The sequence below is a fragment of the Scyliorhinus torazame genome, chromosome 19 (assembly GCF_047496885.1).
Source record: "Scyliorhinus torazame isolate Kashiwa2021f chromosome 19, sScyTor2.1, whole genome shotgun sequence".
Taxonomy (NCBI): domain Eukaryota; kingdom Metazoa; phylum Chordata; class Chondrichthyes; order Carcharhiniformes; family Scyliorhinidae; genus Scyliorhinus; species Scyliorhinus torazame.
The window spans coordinates 138075642-138092844 of NC_092725.1; the positions used below are offsets into that span (position 1 = coordinate 138075642).

The following is a 17203-nucleotide window of genomic DNA, read 5'->3' on the forward strand; positions in this document are numbered from 1 at the left end:
CAACTTGACCTACTTACTCTTGCAGTCACTGCCCCTATTAATAAAACCTGAGATACTATATGATTTATTAACTGCTCTCTCAACATGCCCTGTCTTCTTCAATGACTTATGTACATATACACCGAGTCCCCTCTGTTCCTGCACCTCCTTTAGAGTTTCTCCCTTTATTTTACACTGTCTCTCCATATTCTCCCTGCCAAAATGAATCACCTCACACTTCTCTGCATTGAACTTCATCTGCCACTTGTCTGCCCAATCCACCAAAATGTCTATGTCCTTTTGTATTCAGGCCGTAAATTCTATATATCATGAATACATATCAGGAAGGGCAAGGGACCCAAAACCGACGCCTGGTGAACGCCACCACAAACCCTCCTCCAATCAGAGAAACAATCAGTTATCGCTACTCTCTGTTTCCCGTCACTCAGGCGATGTCCTGTCCAAGTGCCTACTTTCCCTTCTATTTCACGAGCTGGATTTTTGCTCACATGGCTGTTGTGTGGCACTGCATCAAATGCCTTTTGAAAATACATATACATCACATCAACAGCATTGCCCTTATCAACCTTCTCTGTTACCTCCTCAAAAAGCTCCAAGTTAGTTAAATATGATTTTCCTTTAATTAGTCCATGCTGGCTTTCCTTAGTTATCCTACACTTGTCTAAGTGACTATTTTGTCCTAAACTATAGTTTCCAGACATTTCCCTACCACTAAAGTCAAACTGATTGACGTGTAGTTGCTGGCATTATCCTTGCTCACTTTTTGAATAAGGATGTAATATTCACAATTCTCCAGTTTTCTGACACCGCCGCTGTGTCTAAGGAAGTCGAGGAAGTTATCCCGAGTGCCTCTGAAATTTCCTCTCGCTTCCCTCAGTACCCTTGGATGCATCTCCTCCGGTCCTCCTTATCAATTTGAAGTAAAGGGATAGCATTTCTAATATCTCAGATGAATGTTGTGCTTCGGACTCCCCTGGCTGAAAATAAATCTGGTACCAGTAATACTTATAAGCCTTTTATGTATTTGAAAAGAAGGAATGTTCAGCATACTTACAGCATAAGTTACAATTCCGTGCCATAATTTCATTTGGCATGGAGTTTTAAACACATCAAGCTGGGACATGAACTCAGTGGGTATGTATGCATGGCCTCAATGAATGTTAGATCCAAGTCTCAACTCGAAGGGTCTCCATTTAGGGAATGGAGAAAAGGGCAAGCTTGAGGCCCCTGATACTGTCAGTCTCCACCTTCATTACCTATTTCAAAACTGACCACAATTCCAGGAATTGCTGAAGTTCTGGGCTGCCACTCAGTGCTTCAGCAAGGGATGTGTTAAACACCCCCCCACCCACCCCCTGCACCAGAACCAGCAACCATTGAAATCAACAAGGGCTTTAACTTTCCTGCTCCCAGCTTGCTGTTAGAAATCCCTTGGCCGGGATTCTTCGACCCCTCCACCGGGACGGAGAATCGCAGGGGGAGGCGCGAATCCCGCCCCGCTGCCCTGACGTCGGCTGCCCTATTCTCCGGTGCCGTTTTTCGGGCGGCGGCGGGATTCCCGCCACGCCAATCGGGGGCCATTGACAGCGCCCCCCCCCCCCCCCGCGACTCTCCGGGCCCCGATGGACCGAGTGGCCGTCCAGTTTTGGCCAGTCCCGCCGGTGTGAATGACTCACCTCACACACGGCGGGACCTGGCAGGTGAGTATGCGGGACGATCCGACCCTGGGGGAGGCCCCCACGGTGGCCTGGCCCATGATCAGGGCTCACCGATCTGCGGGCGGGCTTGTTCTGTGGACTTCTTTCCTCCGTGCCGTACCCCTGTAGAGCTCCGCCATATTGCCCGGGAGCCGGAGCGGTGAAGAAAACCCCCGTGCATGCGTGGAAATACGCCGGCCGGTCTGCGCATGCGCGGAAATATGGCGGCCGGTCCGCGCAAGTGCAAGATCATGCCGGCCGTTCCGCGCATGTGCGAATGCGCGTCATCCCTTCGGCGCCGGCTGGAGCGCCGCCAACCCCTCCGGCGTCCACCTAGCCCTCGAAAGTTCCGAGAATTCCTTACTTTCGGGGGCTGTTGACGCCGGAGTGGTTTACGCCGGTTTTCCTGCTGGCGTGGGACCTAGTCCCCAGAAGTGAGAATCCCGGCCCTTGTTTGCCATGCTCGGGTTTTCAGTCTTTAACATGCTTGGCCACCTAATCTTCCACCAACGCCTCTCCACTGTCGTCCAGATAAGTAGGACTGATCTTACGTTGTTCCATTCTTATCCACCTAATCATTGTCAAAGAATCATCTGCAATGGCCTTTCTTCTGGCTCCACCATTACCACTGGGTTCCCCCCCCCCCTGGTTCCCCCCCCCCCGGTTCCCCCCCCCCCCCCCCCCCCAGGATCTATCCATGGCTCATTCCTATTTGTCATCTACATGCTGCCCCTTGGCAACAGCATTTGAAGGCACATTATTAGTTTTCACACGTACGCTGATGACATCCAGCTTATTCTCACCATCAACTCTCTCAAGGCCCCAGCCACTGTTGCTGTTTATCCAGCATCCAGTATTGAAATTTCATCAAACTGAACATTGGAAAGCCTAAATAAAGCCCTTGTATTCGGTCACTGCTCTAAAATCCGTTTCCTCGCTGCTAACTCCATCCCTCGCCCTGGTAACGGTCTGAGATTAAGCCAGGCTGTTTGCAATCTTAGTGTCACCTTTGATTCCAAGATGAACTCCTGACCTCACGACAAACACTTTTCCCACCTCTGTAGCATCACCCAACTTTGCCTTTGTCACAGCTCATCTGCTCATTCATGCCTTTGTTATCGGCTGTTCCAACGCATTCCTGGCCGGTCTAGCTAAACAACGCTGGCTGGGGCCTGGGCTTTTTATCATAGACGGATTGTGTCGAATGAACAGTGAGAGCTGATCCATGGCGATCTGTAGTGCTCGCTGGTCATCCAGCGGCTCTCCTCCTCCTCATTGTTGTTACTGCCTCTGGGGTTCCGCTTATGCTGGGGAAGATCAAGCTTGGCATCTTCTTATTAATGGGAAGGGAGAGTGGGAAAGAGTGAGAGAGGCTGAACCAGAGAGAAGTAGGAAGGAAGCAAATGAAAGCAAACAGATGGGGCACAGGGAGGGAGAGGAGTGGGGGATAGTGGAGGAGGATGAGGGGGGGGGGGGGGAGAGGCAAAGAGACAAGAGGGGAAAAGCTAGAGTGGGATTGAAGCATCGCAGGAAGGGGTTCCCCATTGGTGTGAGCCCAAACCCGAGTCAGCGGCCAGCTCCCTGGAGCCAATCCTGGGGCAATCACGTTGGACGATGCTGATAAGGTCACATTTGTACACTCTAGTTGGTTCGAAAGGATCACCTATAGGGCACACACAAAACTAACACTGCATTAAATCATTGCCACTTAATGACCCATGCTGCATATATATTGGATGGTATTTTTACCCAATGCCAATAGGCATTGTCATTTCACTAGGACCTTGCTGTGATTGTTTGGTGAATTGATGGATGAATCTTGAAACTAGAAAAATAACATGTGCTGTGGAGATGCCGGCATTGGACTGGGGTGAGCACAGTAAGACGTCTTACAGCACCAGGTTAAAGTCCAACAGGTTTGTTTCAAATCACTAGCTTTCGGAGCGCAGCTCCTTCCTCAGGTGAAGAGGTATTTTCCAGAAACATACATATAGACAAAGTCAAAGATGCAAGACGATACTTTGAATGTGAGCATTTGCTGTAATTAAGTCTTTACAGATCCAGAGAGAGGGTTAATCACAGGTTAAAGAGGTGGGAATTGTCTCAAGCCAGGACAGTTGGTAGGATTTTGCAAGCCCAGGCCAGGTGGTAATGGGGGGGGGGGGCGGTGAATGTAATGCAATGCGACATGAATCCAAGGTCCCGGTTGAGGCCATACTCATGTGTGCGGAACTTGGCTGTAAGTTTCTGCTCGGCGATTCTGCGTTGTCGCGCGTCCTGAAGACTGCCTTGGAGAATGCTTACCTGAAGATCAGCGGCTGAATGCCCTTGACTGCTGAAGTGAATGAGGGAAGAGTTGTTGGTGGGAGGGTGGGGGAGGGGGTGGTGCGTGTAATTGGCTCAGAAAGAGAAGTACCAAGGCCCAAGATTTATTTCCTGTGCCTTGGGTGTCATACATTGTTTAATAACACAAAGTGCCTTGGGACGCTTCATTACATGAAAGGTGTTTTTAACAGCGTTGTGATTAATAACAGTTGATGAACAATGGAACGAGGACGAGCTTGAAAAATTAATTCACATTTGTGGAGTGTCGTTCAATAATTGGTTAGATTTTTTGAAAGCTCCTTTTAAATGTTTTTTTAAAGTTTTTTTTCGGAATAGTTTATCTTCTAACCTCACCTCATGTGTATTCCCCAAGCATTTAGTTTATGTAAAAGAAATTTAATAGGATTTTATTAAATCCTTGATTGTCATTGTCTGCGAGGTCATCTTGATGTCATTACTCCAGGTAGGTGCTGTGAATTCCCCAGTAAAAAACACTGTAATCAGTTGCAGTATAACTGAGGTGGACTCCTCACCAGAGACATTGCAGCGAGACTTTTGAGGTCAGCAGAGGATCTCCTTGCTTCGACGCTGAGCATAAACTCCAGGCTTTTCTGTTTACTAACAATCAAAATTGCAAATATAACTTAGATTTGTTTGATAAAATCGAAATGAGCAAAAATCATGTATGGCATTTTGTGAATTGTATCTTATTGCGAATGTAAACCTTTGGTGAAGTGATTGTCATGGAATATTTTTACTGCCAAATTCTCCAAATTCACTCCAAATGGCTACTAAATGCAAGTGAGAATGAGGGGAGAATGTAAGATACACGAGCACGTTCCCGCTGACCTGTTCAGTACCTGCATTGTAATCGGCTGTATTTCAAATCTCTTGCCTTTGACAAATGGTGTTGCTGAAAGCGTTGTCCATGGTGCTGAAATCTGTGGTGATGCATGAGCATAACCCACCTGATAAATTCTACTGTCACATCGCTTGTGATGGTGATTTATCAATTTTGTGATTTTTTTTTGGTGGGGGGGGGGTCTTCAGAAAAGGCATTAGCATTGTAAATATACAAATCTGTAGTATTATCATTGTGGGAGCTGCTTAAATTTTCACGTCTCTGAAAAATGCACCAATCCTCCAAAAAAACTAGAGAAAACGATGAGACACAACTTCAATGTCAGACGTTGAAAATGAAATGTATGAAAAATGATTAACGGAGGGCATGGTAGCTGTGCTGTTTGCGTTTTATGGGTGAAATGAATAAATCTGAAATGGGTTTGAAATGTGGTTTAATTGCAGTTAATGAAAAATATGCCTCATCTCACCTAAACAGTAAATAGAAATCCGACACTGGTGCAGAGCTATCTGCCAATCAGGTGAAACTGAAACTCATGTTTATCTCTTTTATATTCATTTAAAAAATAGACTTCTTGTAGTTACTGGCAACACACTTCCAGTTCAGAAAAATATTTGTAACACTTGAATTTAAAAGGGAACCAGACATAATTGAGAGTTTATTCAAAAATGTTAATTTTGTTTCCAAAAAAAAAATCCATTTCACATACTCACTGCGTGATCTAGTCTAACGGATTGCATCCATTCAATAACACCACATGTGGCATTCTATTTTTAACTGCCCAGCTCCTAAACAACTGCCAGCTAAAGTATTGTGTAAAACAGGACAGGAGGTATTGCTTGGAGACCACTATTACAGTGCACTACTGTTACACATTACATAGTTAAATACAGGAAAAATACTTTTAACCTCACCTAGCATCAGTGTGCCATCTAACCATCAAGTCTTTTTAACTGTAGCGAGCAGTTTAACATTGACAGAGTAGATGTTAAGGTTGTTACAACTCAGATTGGCTGGTGATTGTTTATTTCAAACATGTCATTCTTAAAGGCACGCTCTCACCAATCCACACCTTTGAATTGCCCTTATTCGTGTTAGTGTGTGTCCATCAAACGGCAAATGTACTGTATAGGAGAGGAGTTTCCTTTCATTTCCTGTAAGCGTTGTGAGCAGGGCCTGTGCTTTTTTTTCTTCTTCTTCTCCTCCTCTCGTACCCAACATTTAAAAGCAGTCCAATTGTAACCAGCTTTTTTTTTTACATTTTGTTTTACAAAATAAGTTTTAAGAGCAGCTTGCCGACACATCTATTACAGTGGCTTTAACTTCCAGCGGCCCGTTCTTCTCCTTTACTGTCCCCCAAAGATTGATGGCAGGAGGGTAAAAGGTGTTTGATGGAAATGTTGCTTTATTCGGCGTGTATCTTTCCAAACAGCTGCGGCTGGAATCACGTTTCATCTTCCAAGTCGCACAAGAGTAGAGGCATGTCATGCTAATGACACCAAAGACTGCACCAAGGACGGCCACAAGTGCTGAGGTTGTAGTTTGTCCACTTGACTGAACGGCTGGGTCCAATCCATTTGTCGTGACGTTGACACATTTCTTTTCAGTTTGTTGACGAATGTCAGCCACACGAACACATACCTCATACTCAGTCGATGGGTTCAGATGTGTTAGATTATACACGCGCATATCTGTCGGGACTCTGGCTGTAAAGGTAAGTTGGGGGGTTTCAGAACCCGCTTTGCCAGACCACCTAATATTTGACGACACCCTGTTTGTAACAGCCTCCCAGGAAATCAGGACAGAATGTGCTGTCACTTCTTCAATCCTGATATTCAACGATTTGTTCCTGGACTGTGCAAATGATCCATTCACCATTACGACGACCTTTTTCAAATCCGCTCCAACCAGATTGTGGGCCACGCAGGTATACAGGCCTGCCTCCTTGTTGCTTATATTAAATAAATCCAATGTTCCTTCGAGGTGTACATTGTACTTATCGGTTGCAGTGTTAGGAAGAAGTTTACTCCCGGATGGTGTGATCCAGTAGATTTCAGGCCCTGGTTGTCCTGTGGCTCGACAGTGAAGAGATGCCGAGCTCCCACTGTCTACGTTTAGATGGGAAGGGAAACTTTCTGAGGCTATTAATGGAAGGCACACATCTGTCATTTCTCGGAAAGGAATCTCTCGGACATGCTGACCTTTAAACTCAGGTGGGTCGAAACAAAATAAGGATTGTAGTTCCATGAATCGAATGTGTGTTTTATTCATGTTAATCCAGCGGATGACGCAGTCACATCTGATTGGATTACTATGAATGCTGACTTCCTGCAATTTAGGTAAAGATTCCACCGTGCCCCTATAGAGAGCACTTAGTGCATTGCTGTTAAGCATTAATGTTTCAAGTTGGGGAGCTTTGTAGAATGCATTTGGATGGATATAGGAAAGCTTTGGGTTGTTTGTAGCTTCAATTTTTGTCAGTTCAGGCAAATTATCAAGGGCAAGACAATCAATAGAAACCAGCTCTGCCATATTATTAATGCCCAGCTCTTTCAAGTGCAACATATTTTTGAAATCCCCTTGTCGTATTCTCTGAATAGGATTTTTATTCAAATCCAGGAACTTGAGATTGGGGACTTTCTGAAGAGCAGCCTGGGGCACAGTGACAAGCCGATTGTCATAAAAAGAAATGCTCTCTAAATTGTTTAGACCAACTAAGGTATTGTCCCCCAGTTCAGAGAGCTTGATTCCGGCTAAGACCAAACTGCGTAGATTGATCAGGGGTTTGAAGCTCAAGTCTTGAATTTTAGTGATGGGATTTTCTCCTATTGTTAGGATCTCCAAGCTTGGAATAGCCTCAAACCAGTCACTTTTAATCATTGTCAATTCGTTAGAATTAAGATGCAGTCTGAGAAGGTTATCAAGACCTATGAATGCTCCTTTGGCAATGCTGGAAATCTGGTTGTGATTAACATAGAGTTCCTGCAGGTTAGTGAGACCGGGCAAGCAGCTGTCAGGCAACTCAGTGAGCTTGTTTTCCTCCATGTGCAATGACATCAGCTGAAGCATTTTTCCCAGGTTGATGTCACAGATTGCTAAAAAATTGTTTTGAGACAGGTCGATCTCTGTCAGATTGACCAAATAGTCTATTTTGTTCTCGATTTTTGAAATGTTGTTACTCTGCAGTAGCAAGACCTGCGTCTCAGCTGGTATTCTTTGCGGAAGCGAATCCAGATTTAAGTCGTTGCAGTCTATTGTAGGAGCTTCCATATAAACAGACCTTGGTGTGAACCATGGTCTGGTTTCACAAATGCAGGACTTTGGGCAATCCTTATTTCTTCCCACTGTTTGTACTATTGCAGTGACTGCAAGCCCAACAAAAAAGCAGGCATTGAATGATGTGTCCTTCATTGTGGATTGGTTTCCTCTGCACAGTAATAGGTGCTTAAAGATTCTGCAATTACTGCTTTTAAGCTTAATCGCCAGGTCGTTTGTTACCGAGCACTGCACATATGCTGTCTCATATATTCCATGTGATTGGCAGATTTCTGTCCTTGAAAGGAAGGAGTAAACATTCAATTACCCTGAGCAGAGATGCCATGCACACCGAGCACTGGAAGGCTGTTCCACACCCTCGATGCAGCGAACTTGATAAACTGGAATGGAAATATATTTGCAGAATTTGGTGCAAGATTATGCACTTCAGTCATTCTTCTGTTGTCTGTCCATGTTTTCTGAACATCTTTTTAAGCAGGCATTAGAGAAGAGTGGATTCACCTGCAAAAAAAAAAGAATTATTCATCAGACTATGCACGGTCATGTATCCATACATTTACAAAGGCACCATCTGTGCTGAGCAAACGCATGCAGATATAGGCTTTCAAAAAGGACAAGAATATGAAGTTCAAAAATGATAAATGAAAGTAAATTCAGATGAGCAATTAAGCTTGACTCAATTAGCATTGTTAACAGTTGACAGACTTCAATGTTAACAAATACACTTTTCAAATGTTCAAGATTGCACACTGTGGTGTCGTAGAAAAATGCAATGAAGCCTGCATCACCTTTTATAGCATTTTATTACCCCTGAGCAGTAGTTTTTCGTTTTTATAGTACATTCTGGGAAGAGTGATATTGGGTAGCCAATAATGCTGAATAGCTGCACTTTCATCAGAATTCTGGATTACAAGATAAGTGTTTAGAATCATAGAATTTGAACTTACAGTGCAAAAGGAGGTCATTCGGCCCATCTAGTCTGCACTGGCCCTACTGGAAAGAGCACCCTATGCAGGCCCACACCTCCACCCTATCCCCATAATCCCACCTAACTTTGGGACACTAAGGGCAATTTAGCATGGCCAATCCACCTAATCTGCACATCTTTGTACCGTGGGGGGAAACCAGAGCACCTGGAGGAAACCCACGCAGACACGGGGAGAAAGTGCAAACTCCGCACAGTCACCCCAGGCCGGAAGTGAACCCGGGTCCCTGGAGCTGTTTGGCAGCAGTGCTAACCACTGTGCCACCCAAACCCAAAGTTTTGAACAGGACAGGACAAACCCACCATATTCTCTACATCAGAACATTTGGCAGAGGGTTTTGTGTTTATCTGAACCTTTTAGAAGTGATCTCAGTAAAATGTAGAGACTGGGGTGGCCTTTAGGATCCCACTCTAGCGGCCCGCTTTCAGCAAGGTAGGAGCAGGGACGGCAGCGATGAAACAATTCTATTTAATCGAAAAAGTGAACATTTAGACAAAAAGTACTGAGCAGCAATGACATTTCAGTAGCCAACCCTTTCCTACCTTATTCCAGGTCCCAGCTTCAATTTGATATGGCCACTGTGAAGATAAAGATCCTGACATTCTTTTATGAGCAGGGCACCCACAGCAATGACTGCCAATTCACACCATAATGTGGGCTACTTCCCTGGTGTTCTGCCTTTGTTCCCAGCCAATTAATGGCAGCAGACCAGTCTTTAGTGTCATTCAGACCCCCACCCTGGGGAAATTCTTTTTTAATTAAGGGGCAATTTAACGTGGCCAGTCCACCTACCCTGCAAATCTTTGGGCTGTGGGGATGAGGCCCACGCAGACACAGGGAGAATGTGTAAACTCCATACAGACAGGGACCCGGGGCCGGGATTGAACCCGGGTCCTCGATGCCGTGGGGAAGCAGTGCTAACCACAATGCTACCCCCATGTTGAGCAATTAACCTCTGTTGGTTTAACAATGAGATTTCGTAGCCTTAAATTAAGCTCAATTTAAACTCTGCTCTCATAGTCGAACTCACAGTGACCCCCTAGCCTTCTGTTTGGATTTTGTTTATTGTCACGTGTACCGAGGTCCAGTGAAAAGTATTTTTCTGCGAGCAGCTCAACAGATTGTTAAGTACACGAAAAGAAAAGGAAATAAAAGAAAGTACATAATAGGGCAACACAAGGTATACAATGTAACTACATAGACACCGGCATCGGGTGAAGCATACAGGGTGTAGTGTTAATGAGGTCAGTCCATAAGAATGTCGTTTAGGAGTCTGGTAACAGCGGGGAAGAAGCTGTTTTTGAGTCTGTTCGTGCGTGTTCTCAGACTTCTGTATCTCCTGCCCGATGGAAGAAGTTGGAAGAGTGTGTAAGCTGGGTGGGAGGGATCTTTGATTATGCTGCCCGCTTTCCCCGGGCAGCGGGAGGTGTAGATGGAGTCAATGGATGGGAGGCAGGTTTGTGTGATGGACTGGGCGGTGTTCACGACTCTCTGAAGTTTCTTGCGGTCCTGGGCCGAGCAGTTGCTATACCAGGCTGTGATGCAGCCAGATAGGATGCTTTCAATGTGCATCTGTAAAAGTTGGTAAGAGTTAATGTGGACATGCCGAATTTCCTTAGTTTCCTGAGGAAGTATAGGCGCTGTTGTGCTTTCTTGGTGGTAGCATCGACGTGGGTGGACCAGGACAGATTTTTGGAGATGTGCACCCCTAGGAATTTGAAACTGCTAACCATCTCCACCTCGGCCCCGTTGATGCTGACAGGGGTGTGAACAGTACTTTGCTTCCTGAAGTCTGTATTTGCCTCCTTGATGATCTGTATTTGCTTCTGGTGTTCAGAACCTGCATATTAAAATGCTAATCCTTATGTTCAAATCCTTTTATGGCTTGGTCTGTTATATCTGTTGTGTCCACCAGGCTTACAATCTTTTATAATTCCTCCAACTCTGGCTTCTTGTCTACTCTTATTCTTTTGCCCCACCATTGGTAGGCATGCCCCCCAGCTGTCAAGACTGTAGAATTCCAGATCAATGGAATTCCTTCTCAAAGGAGAAGCCTATCAACTTCTTTAAGACACTCGTTAGTTAAAATTCTCTCTTCCGCCCAAGCTTTTGGTCGTCTACCCTATGTCTCACCCTTTGTTTTAGCCAACGTCAGATTTTGTCCAATTACGCTCTTCTATGATGTCTTAGGATGATTTACTATGTTCAACGTGCCATAAAAATGCAAGTTGTTAAATTATATGAACAGATATGTCCCCTTTTGGGAGGCTTGGGGACACAATTTGGGATCTCCCATTTAAGGCAGAGATGACGAGAATTATTTTCTCTCAGGCCATGGATTTCTTTCCTCTGGAGTGGAGACAGGGTTGTTGAATAGTTTTAGGACTAAGTTAGATAGATTCCTGACTAACAAGAGAATCAAAGGCAAGAGGGGTTAGACCGGGTAGTACAGTTGATCAAACAGTCAGATCACCCATGATCTTATCAAACGGCAGCGTAGGCTCGAGAGGCCTATTTCAGCTCCTGATTTGTCCAAGTTCCAACATACTGTCTACCGTTGGTGTTGTGGAATGAGGGCTCCTCTCTGGGAAAGACTGACCTTTACCTCGGGAAGCAGAGAGATAATGGGGGAAATGCGGCAACAGGTGACACGCAGCGATTGTATTTAGCCTGAGTTAACTTACACAACTCGGGAAGAAAATATCATCTGGTTTCCTCTTGCGACCTGTTACTGTTACTTTTTCAATCGATTGTCACCTAGCTCCACGCTGAAATTTAACAACAGAAACTTATACTTAAATTGGACTTCCAAGGTACAGCATATCTCGAAGTACATTCGAGAGAAATAGCAAGAGGAAGGGAGACCGAGTCTTAGAGAGGGCGAGTGAAGGTTAGCTCAATAAGATGGACTTTGAGGAATTGGGAGATACAAGACCATGGCGGATTTGAAGACCAAGGAATTTGTCATAGATTTTTACACAGCAGAGCAAGAGGCCTTTCGGCACTCGTGTTTGTGTCAACCTTGGTTTTCAACTGTTTCATTTAAAGAGATTTTAATAACTTGAATATTGATGCAAATCCAGTTTTAAACATTTTGACCACTTATTCTCCCTGGGTGAGAATGTAATTGTATGTTCTTTCATAGGTTGAGCAGTCACACAGCATGATCACTACCTCACATTGCACATTATTAGCACCTTGTTGCGGTTGCTATGCAACAACCAAGCAACCTGTGGTAATGTCTTCACAGGTGCTAATAATATAAAAGTGGTGTTATTTTGCAATGTCTGTCATTGGAATCAGATACACAGTATTCCAGCTAAAAATCTGTAAATATCTAGGCAGGTGCCAATAAGATCAGAATGCGACTTGCTAATGCTGCCTGCCACGGGAGTCCGAGCCCAAGCATTGGGGTCAGCACCCCAATGCTTTAAGATGAGAATGTCAATGCCGCCCCCCCCCCCCCCCCCAGCGTTCACGCACCGTTCACGACGGCAGCGACCAGGTGAGGATGGCGCCGGGGGGAACCCACCGTTTTGGCCTGGCCGCTCGGCCCATCCGGGCCTGAGAATAGCGGGGGGTGCCGGAGAATCGCCATTTTGGGTGTCTCCGGTGATTCTCCGGCCTGCGGCCCACAGAACTCGACGGGGCCGTTCCCACCGCTTGGGAGAATCGCGGGACGGCGTCGGACCGGCATCCCGGAAACTTTGGCGGCCCATTCTGCCAACCGGCGCAGGAGTGGAGAATCCCGCCCCAGGATTGCTGGGGGGGGGCGGGTTGAACAATTGCCTCACGTGTTTCGAGATGTTGTGAAGAGAAAATGGGCAGATGATTTAAAAGATAAATATGGTGCGAGATTCTCCACTCCCGCGCCGGTTGGGAGAATCGCCTGGGCCGCCAAAATTTCCCGGGACGCCGGTCCGACGCCCTCCCACGATTCTCCGAAGCGGCGGGAACGGTCCGGTCGAGTTCCGCGGGCCGCAGGCTCGCCGGAGACACCCAAAATGGCGATTCTCCGGCACCCCCGCTATTCTGAGGCCCGGATGGGCCGAGCGGCCAGCCCAAAACGGCGGGTTCCCCCCGGTGCCGTCCACACCTGTTGGCTGCAATCGTGGGCGGTGCGTGAACACTGGGGGGGGGTGGCCTGTTGGGGGCGAGGGGGGATCCTGCACCGGGCTTCACCTGGAATGTGGGGTGGCCCGCGATCGGTGCCCACCGATCGTCGGGCCGTCCTCTCTGAAGCAGGACCTCCTTCCTTCCGTGGCCCCGCAAGATCCGTCCCCCATCTTCTTGCGGGGCGGATTTAGAGAGGACGACAACCCTCGCATGCGCGGATGACGCCCGTTATGCGGCGCTGGCCACGTCATCTATGCGGCGCCGCTTTTACACAGGTGACAAGGCCTGGCGCGTGTAGATGACGCGGCCCCGATCCTGGCCCATTGTCAGGGCCTGAATCGGTCGGGTCCGGGGCCGCTCCGCGCCGTCGTGAACCTCGACAGCGTTCACCATGGCGCGGCCACTTCGGCGTGGGAGTGGAGAATCCCGCCCCATGTTCAGCGTGGGGGCTGGGAGAATCAACTTTTGCACCGAAATCTCGCCCAGCGCCGATCCGGCGATTCTCTAGGACCCGGGAATCAGTGTTTTCGCAAATTACTCCGCACGGCTGGGGAGCCATTGCCAGAGGCCCGCCCAGCGATTCTCTGCTCTCAACCGGCTGAGTTCCCGACGGCGTGGAACTAATGTGGTATAGCTGGTCGGGGCGGGTGGATCGGGCACCGGCCTTATGGGCGGCCGGGGTAGCGATCGGGCCGGGAGGATCCTCGGGTGCACGGCCGATCGGTAGGGCCTAGTTTGTTGGTGTTGGTCCGCAGTCTGAGTCCGCCATGGCGCACGGCGCGGCCGCTGGAGGCCGCTGGAGGCCGCTGACGTGCGCATGCGCGGACTCGGAACCAGAGGTGCGGGGGGCCGTATCCGCAGCCAAAGCTCCCCGGGTCCCTACCGGCCCCCGGAAGGTAAGTGAAACGACTTTTTTTTTTTGTTGCAGGAAACTGGGGAGTGCAACGCCAGCATTTTTATGCCTGCGTGGGGACATAGCCCCATTTTGGGAGAATCCAGCCTCATAAATTTTGATGCGTTTTGCGAGTTTGAGAGCGTGATGAGGCGCTCCTGTAATAATAATTCCCTACTCTCCTCATTTAAAACTGCATTTCGGAAACCTGCCTTTTTTGCATTTTGATGAAATTCGGGATTGCTTTGAATCTGCCGTTTCATTTGATTCACAGTTAACATTAATAGAAAGACTGTAGAAACACTTCAAATAATACCGATTATTTCCCGTCATCGTACACAGCTTTAATGCGTTTTAATATCCCTGCATCTTCAGATCCTGTGCTTAATAATAAGTAGGTTTGTTTCTTTATGCAGTCTCTTCAACTCTATCCTAACACAAAGCATTGCATCCCTTCGAGGGATATAATGGCCTTTCTTTTAAGTATCGAACAGGCACTTGTAGATTTATACGTAGTTCCAGAGAGTATCCTGCTATTAATCTTTTGTGCCTTCCAATGTATGGCATCTGGTGCTTGAGGAACTCACCTCCAACCAAATTCGGATTAAAATTGTGTAACAGGATTAGTTAGATGCATGGCAATCATCTAGAACTCAAAGCAGAGTGACCAGTTCATTTTTCAAGCTCCAACCTGAACTTTGATTACTTGAACAGGCAACACATCAATAGCCTACTATTTGAACAAGCAAGAGAAGCTTAACCTCAAACCGAGCACTTCATCCACTGATACATGCTTTACAATATCATTCTGTCTTGGCTGTCACTTGGAGGGAATTCAAAGAAAGACTACCGATGCAATCGATGTGTGTCTTTTTTTTTTAAAATGAAAAATCTACAGAAATAATCCAACAGTCCTTCAAAATATACTGGGCGGTTCAGCTAAAAGGGGACACACTCCCAACGTGACCGGCGTAGCCGCCCGTTTCCCGCAGTTCGCAGCGGTGAGAAACGGAAGGTTGTACAACGCTACTCTTAAATAAGGGGCCTCAGCGGGGAACGCACGAATGAGGCCGCACTTTACCCCTGTTACCTGAACTCCTCAATATAGCGCAACAATCGGGATGGCATTTAAAATGGCGTCCAGATCTCCGAGGCCCGGAGGCAACCCCCCCAAGCCCCATATCACTATGGGAGGGTCCCCGGCCCCCGTTCGCACCCCCCAATACCCATGCAGGGCACCCCCAGCCAGATCACCAGCACACAAAAAATGCCAGCTTGGCACTGCCAGTATTCCCAGGTGGCATTTCTGGGCTGACTGAGGCACTGCCGGTGTGCCAGGCAGTCTCAAGGATCACTCAACAGTTGAGTTGGGGGGTTGGGGGGGGGGGGGGATCAGCAGCTGTGACGGGGGGGGGGGGGGGTCAAGAGATTGGGGGTAGCATCTAAAAATGCCTCCCGGTCTCTTCCTGCGCTGACGAGCGGAGCCAGAAGGCAAATGATATGCTGGCCTTTATAGCGAGATGATTCGAGTATAGGAGCAGGGTGTCTTGATGCAATTATACAGGGCCTTGGAGAGACCACACCAGGAGTATGGTGTGGAATTTTGGTCTCCTTATCTGAGGAAAGATATTCTTGCTGTAGAGGGAGTGCAGATAAGGTTTACCAGACTGATTCCTGGGTTGGCAGGATATGTCAATATGCAGAGAGATTGAGTCGGTTAGGAATATATTTGCATTAATTTGGAAGAACGAGGGGCGATTTAATAGAAACCTATAAAATGGTAACAGGACTGGACAGGGTAGATGCAGGATATATGTTCCCGATGGTGGGGAGTCCAGAACCAGGAGTCACAGTCTGAGGATATGAGGTAGACAATTTAGGACTGAGATGAGGAGACAGTTTTCCATCCCGAGAGTGGTGAACCTTGCTAAGAGAGAGTTCAATCACCCAAAGTTCTTCCTCCTCTGCATATTGACCCTCATTGCCCACCTCAACCTGCCACTGCCAGGTTGTGCAGAGCGCAGAAGACCACAATGATGCGGGACACCCTCTCGGGGCTGTATTGGAGGGCTCCCCCGCCTCCCCACCCCCGACCAGGGACCGGAACAGCAATTTGAGCAGTCCAGGTGCCTGCTCGACCAACACACCTGTTGATGCATGAGCCTCATTCTAGCCCTACCTCAGCAGGTGTTTGTGGCCCCCGCACTGGCATCATCAGCCACCTCTGGAGGCATTCCTCGTATGCGGGTGAACCCCATGGCCCTGGTATCTGCCTGGTCCCGGTCCCCCTTTGTGTAAATGTGGTCCCTCTCAAATAGCGCATCTGTGACCTCCCTTATGCACTTGTGTACAGCTGACTGGGAAATTCCACACAGGTCACCCGTCCTGCCCTGAAATGAGCTGTTGGCGTAGACGTTCAGAGTGGTGGTGGGTTTAAGGGCCACAGTCAATGGGTGATTTCCCAATCCATGTGGTGCCAGCTCTTGCTCTACCTGGCCAAGGTGGTCCACCATCCCCCTGGACTGACACAGCCTTCCCCGGCACTGCAGCTCTGACACCTGGAAGCAGGATGTTTGACCTCAGAATACCCTTGGCCTATAGTATCTCCTCGCTCCTCCATCTGTGACCCTGCTCCCGGGAGAGCAACTGACGCAGACTCCCCCTCCTTTGCAGAGCAGGGCGCTGGTTCTGACTGCAAATAGTGACACATTGATTTTGCTGCTGATGGTTGATCGCAATCAGTAGAATAGTCAATTTGACTGGCTCAATGATTGTCCAGAATCATCAACTGAAAGGAAGAGAACATCTAAGTGAGTGATGAGGCTTCCTGACAAGAGCCCTGACCCTCAGCCCTCGAGGCTTCTGGGACATCCACCCATGTGCTTCCCCCTGAACCAGTGCGTCTCCAAGGCACCCTACTCTCTCCCCTTTAACACAATAACCACTTCTCCACAGTTGTCCCTCTGAAGTCCACCTGTATGAAACGCGTCGACCTTCGAAAGTTTCAGTGTTTCCTAACCCTCCACCAATTTCTCCCCTCCCTCCCTCC

The 17203-nt window shown here is 47.6% G+C and overlaps 2 protein-coding genes across 3 annotated transcripts in view; one reads left to right on the plus strand and one right to left on the minus strand.

Moving 5' to 3' along the window:
• Window positions 1–17203, plus strand: part of immp2l (inner mitochondrial membrane peptidase subunit 2) — a 674197-nt gene that overhangs the window by 291489 nt on the left and 365505 nt on the right. The gene's annotated exons all lie outside the window — the stretch shown is intronic.
• The window catches only part of LOC140396554 (leucine-rich repeat neuronal protein 3-like), a 71668-nt gene continuing 59977 nt past the window's right edge, over window positions 5513–17203 (minus strand). Inside the window, exons 2-3 of one of the 2 annotated variants that reach the window (XM_072485307.1) lie at window positions 11831–11914; window positions 5513–8661 (exon numbers count right to left, since the gene is read on the minus strand). In XM_072485307.1, coding sequence (XP_072341408.1) covers window positions 6166–8295 — 2130 coding nt within the window. In that variant the 5' untranslated portion in view covers window positions 8296–8661; window positions 11831–11914 and the 3' untranslated portion in view covers window positions 5513–6165. The remainder of the gene's footprint in view (window positions 8662–11830; window positions 11915–17203) is intronic. The other variant, XM_072485306.1, reaches the window with a different exon arrangement.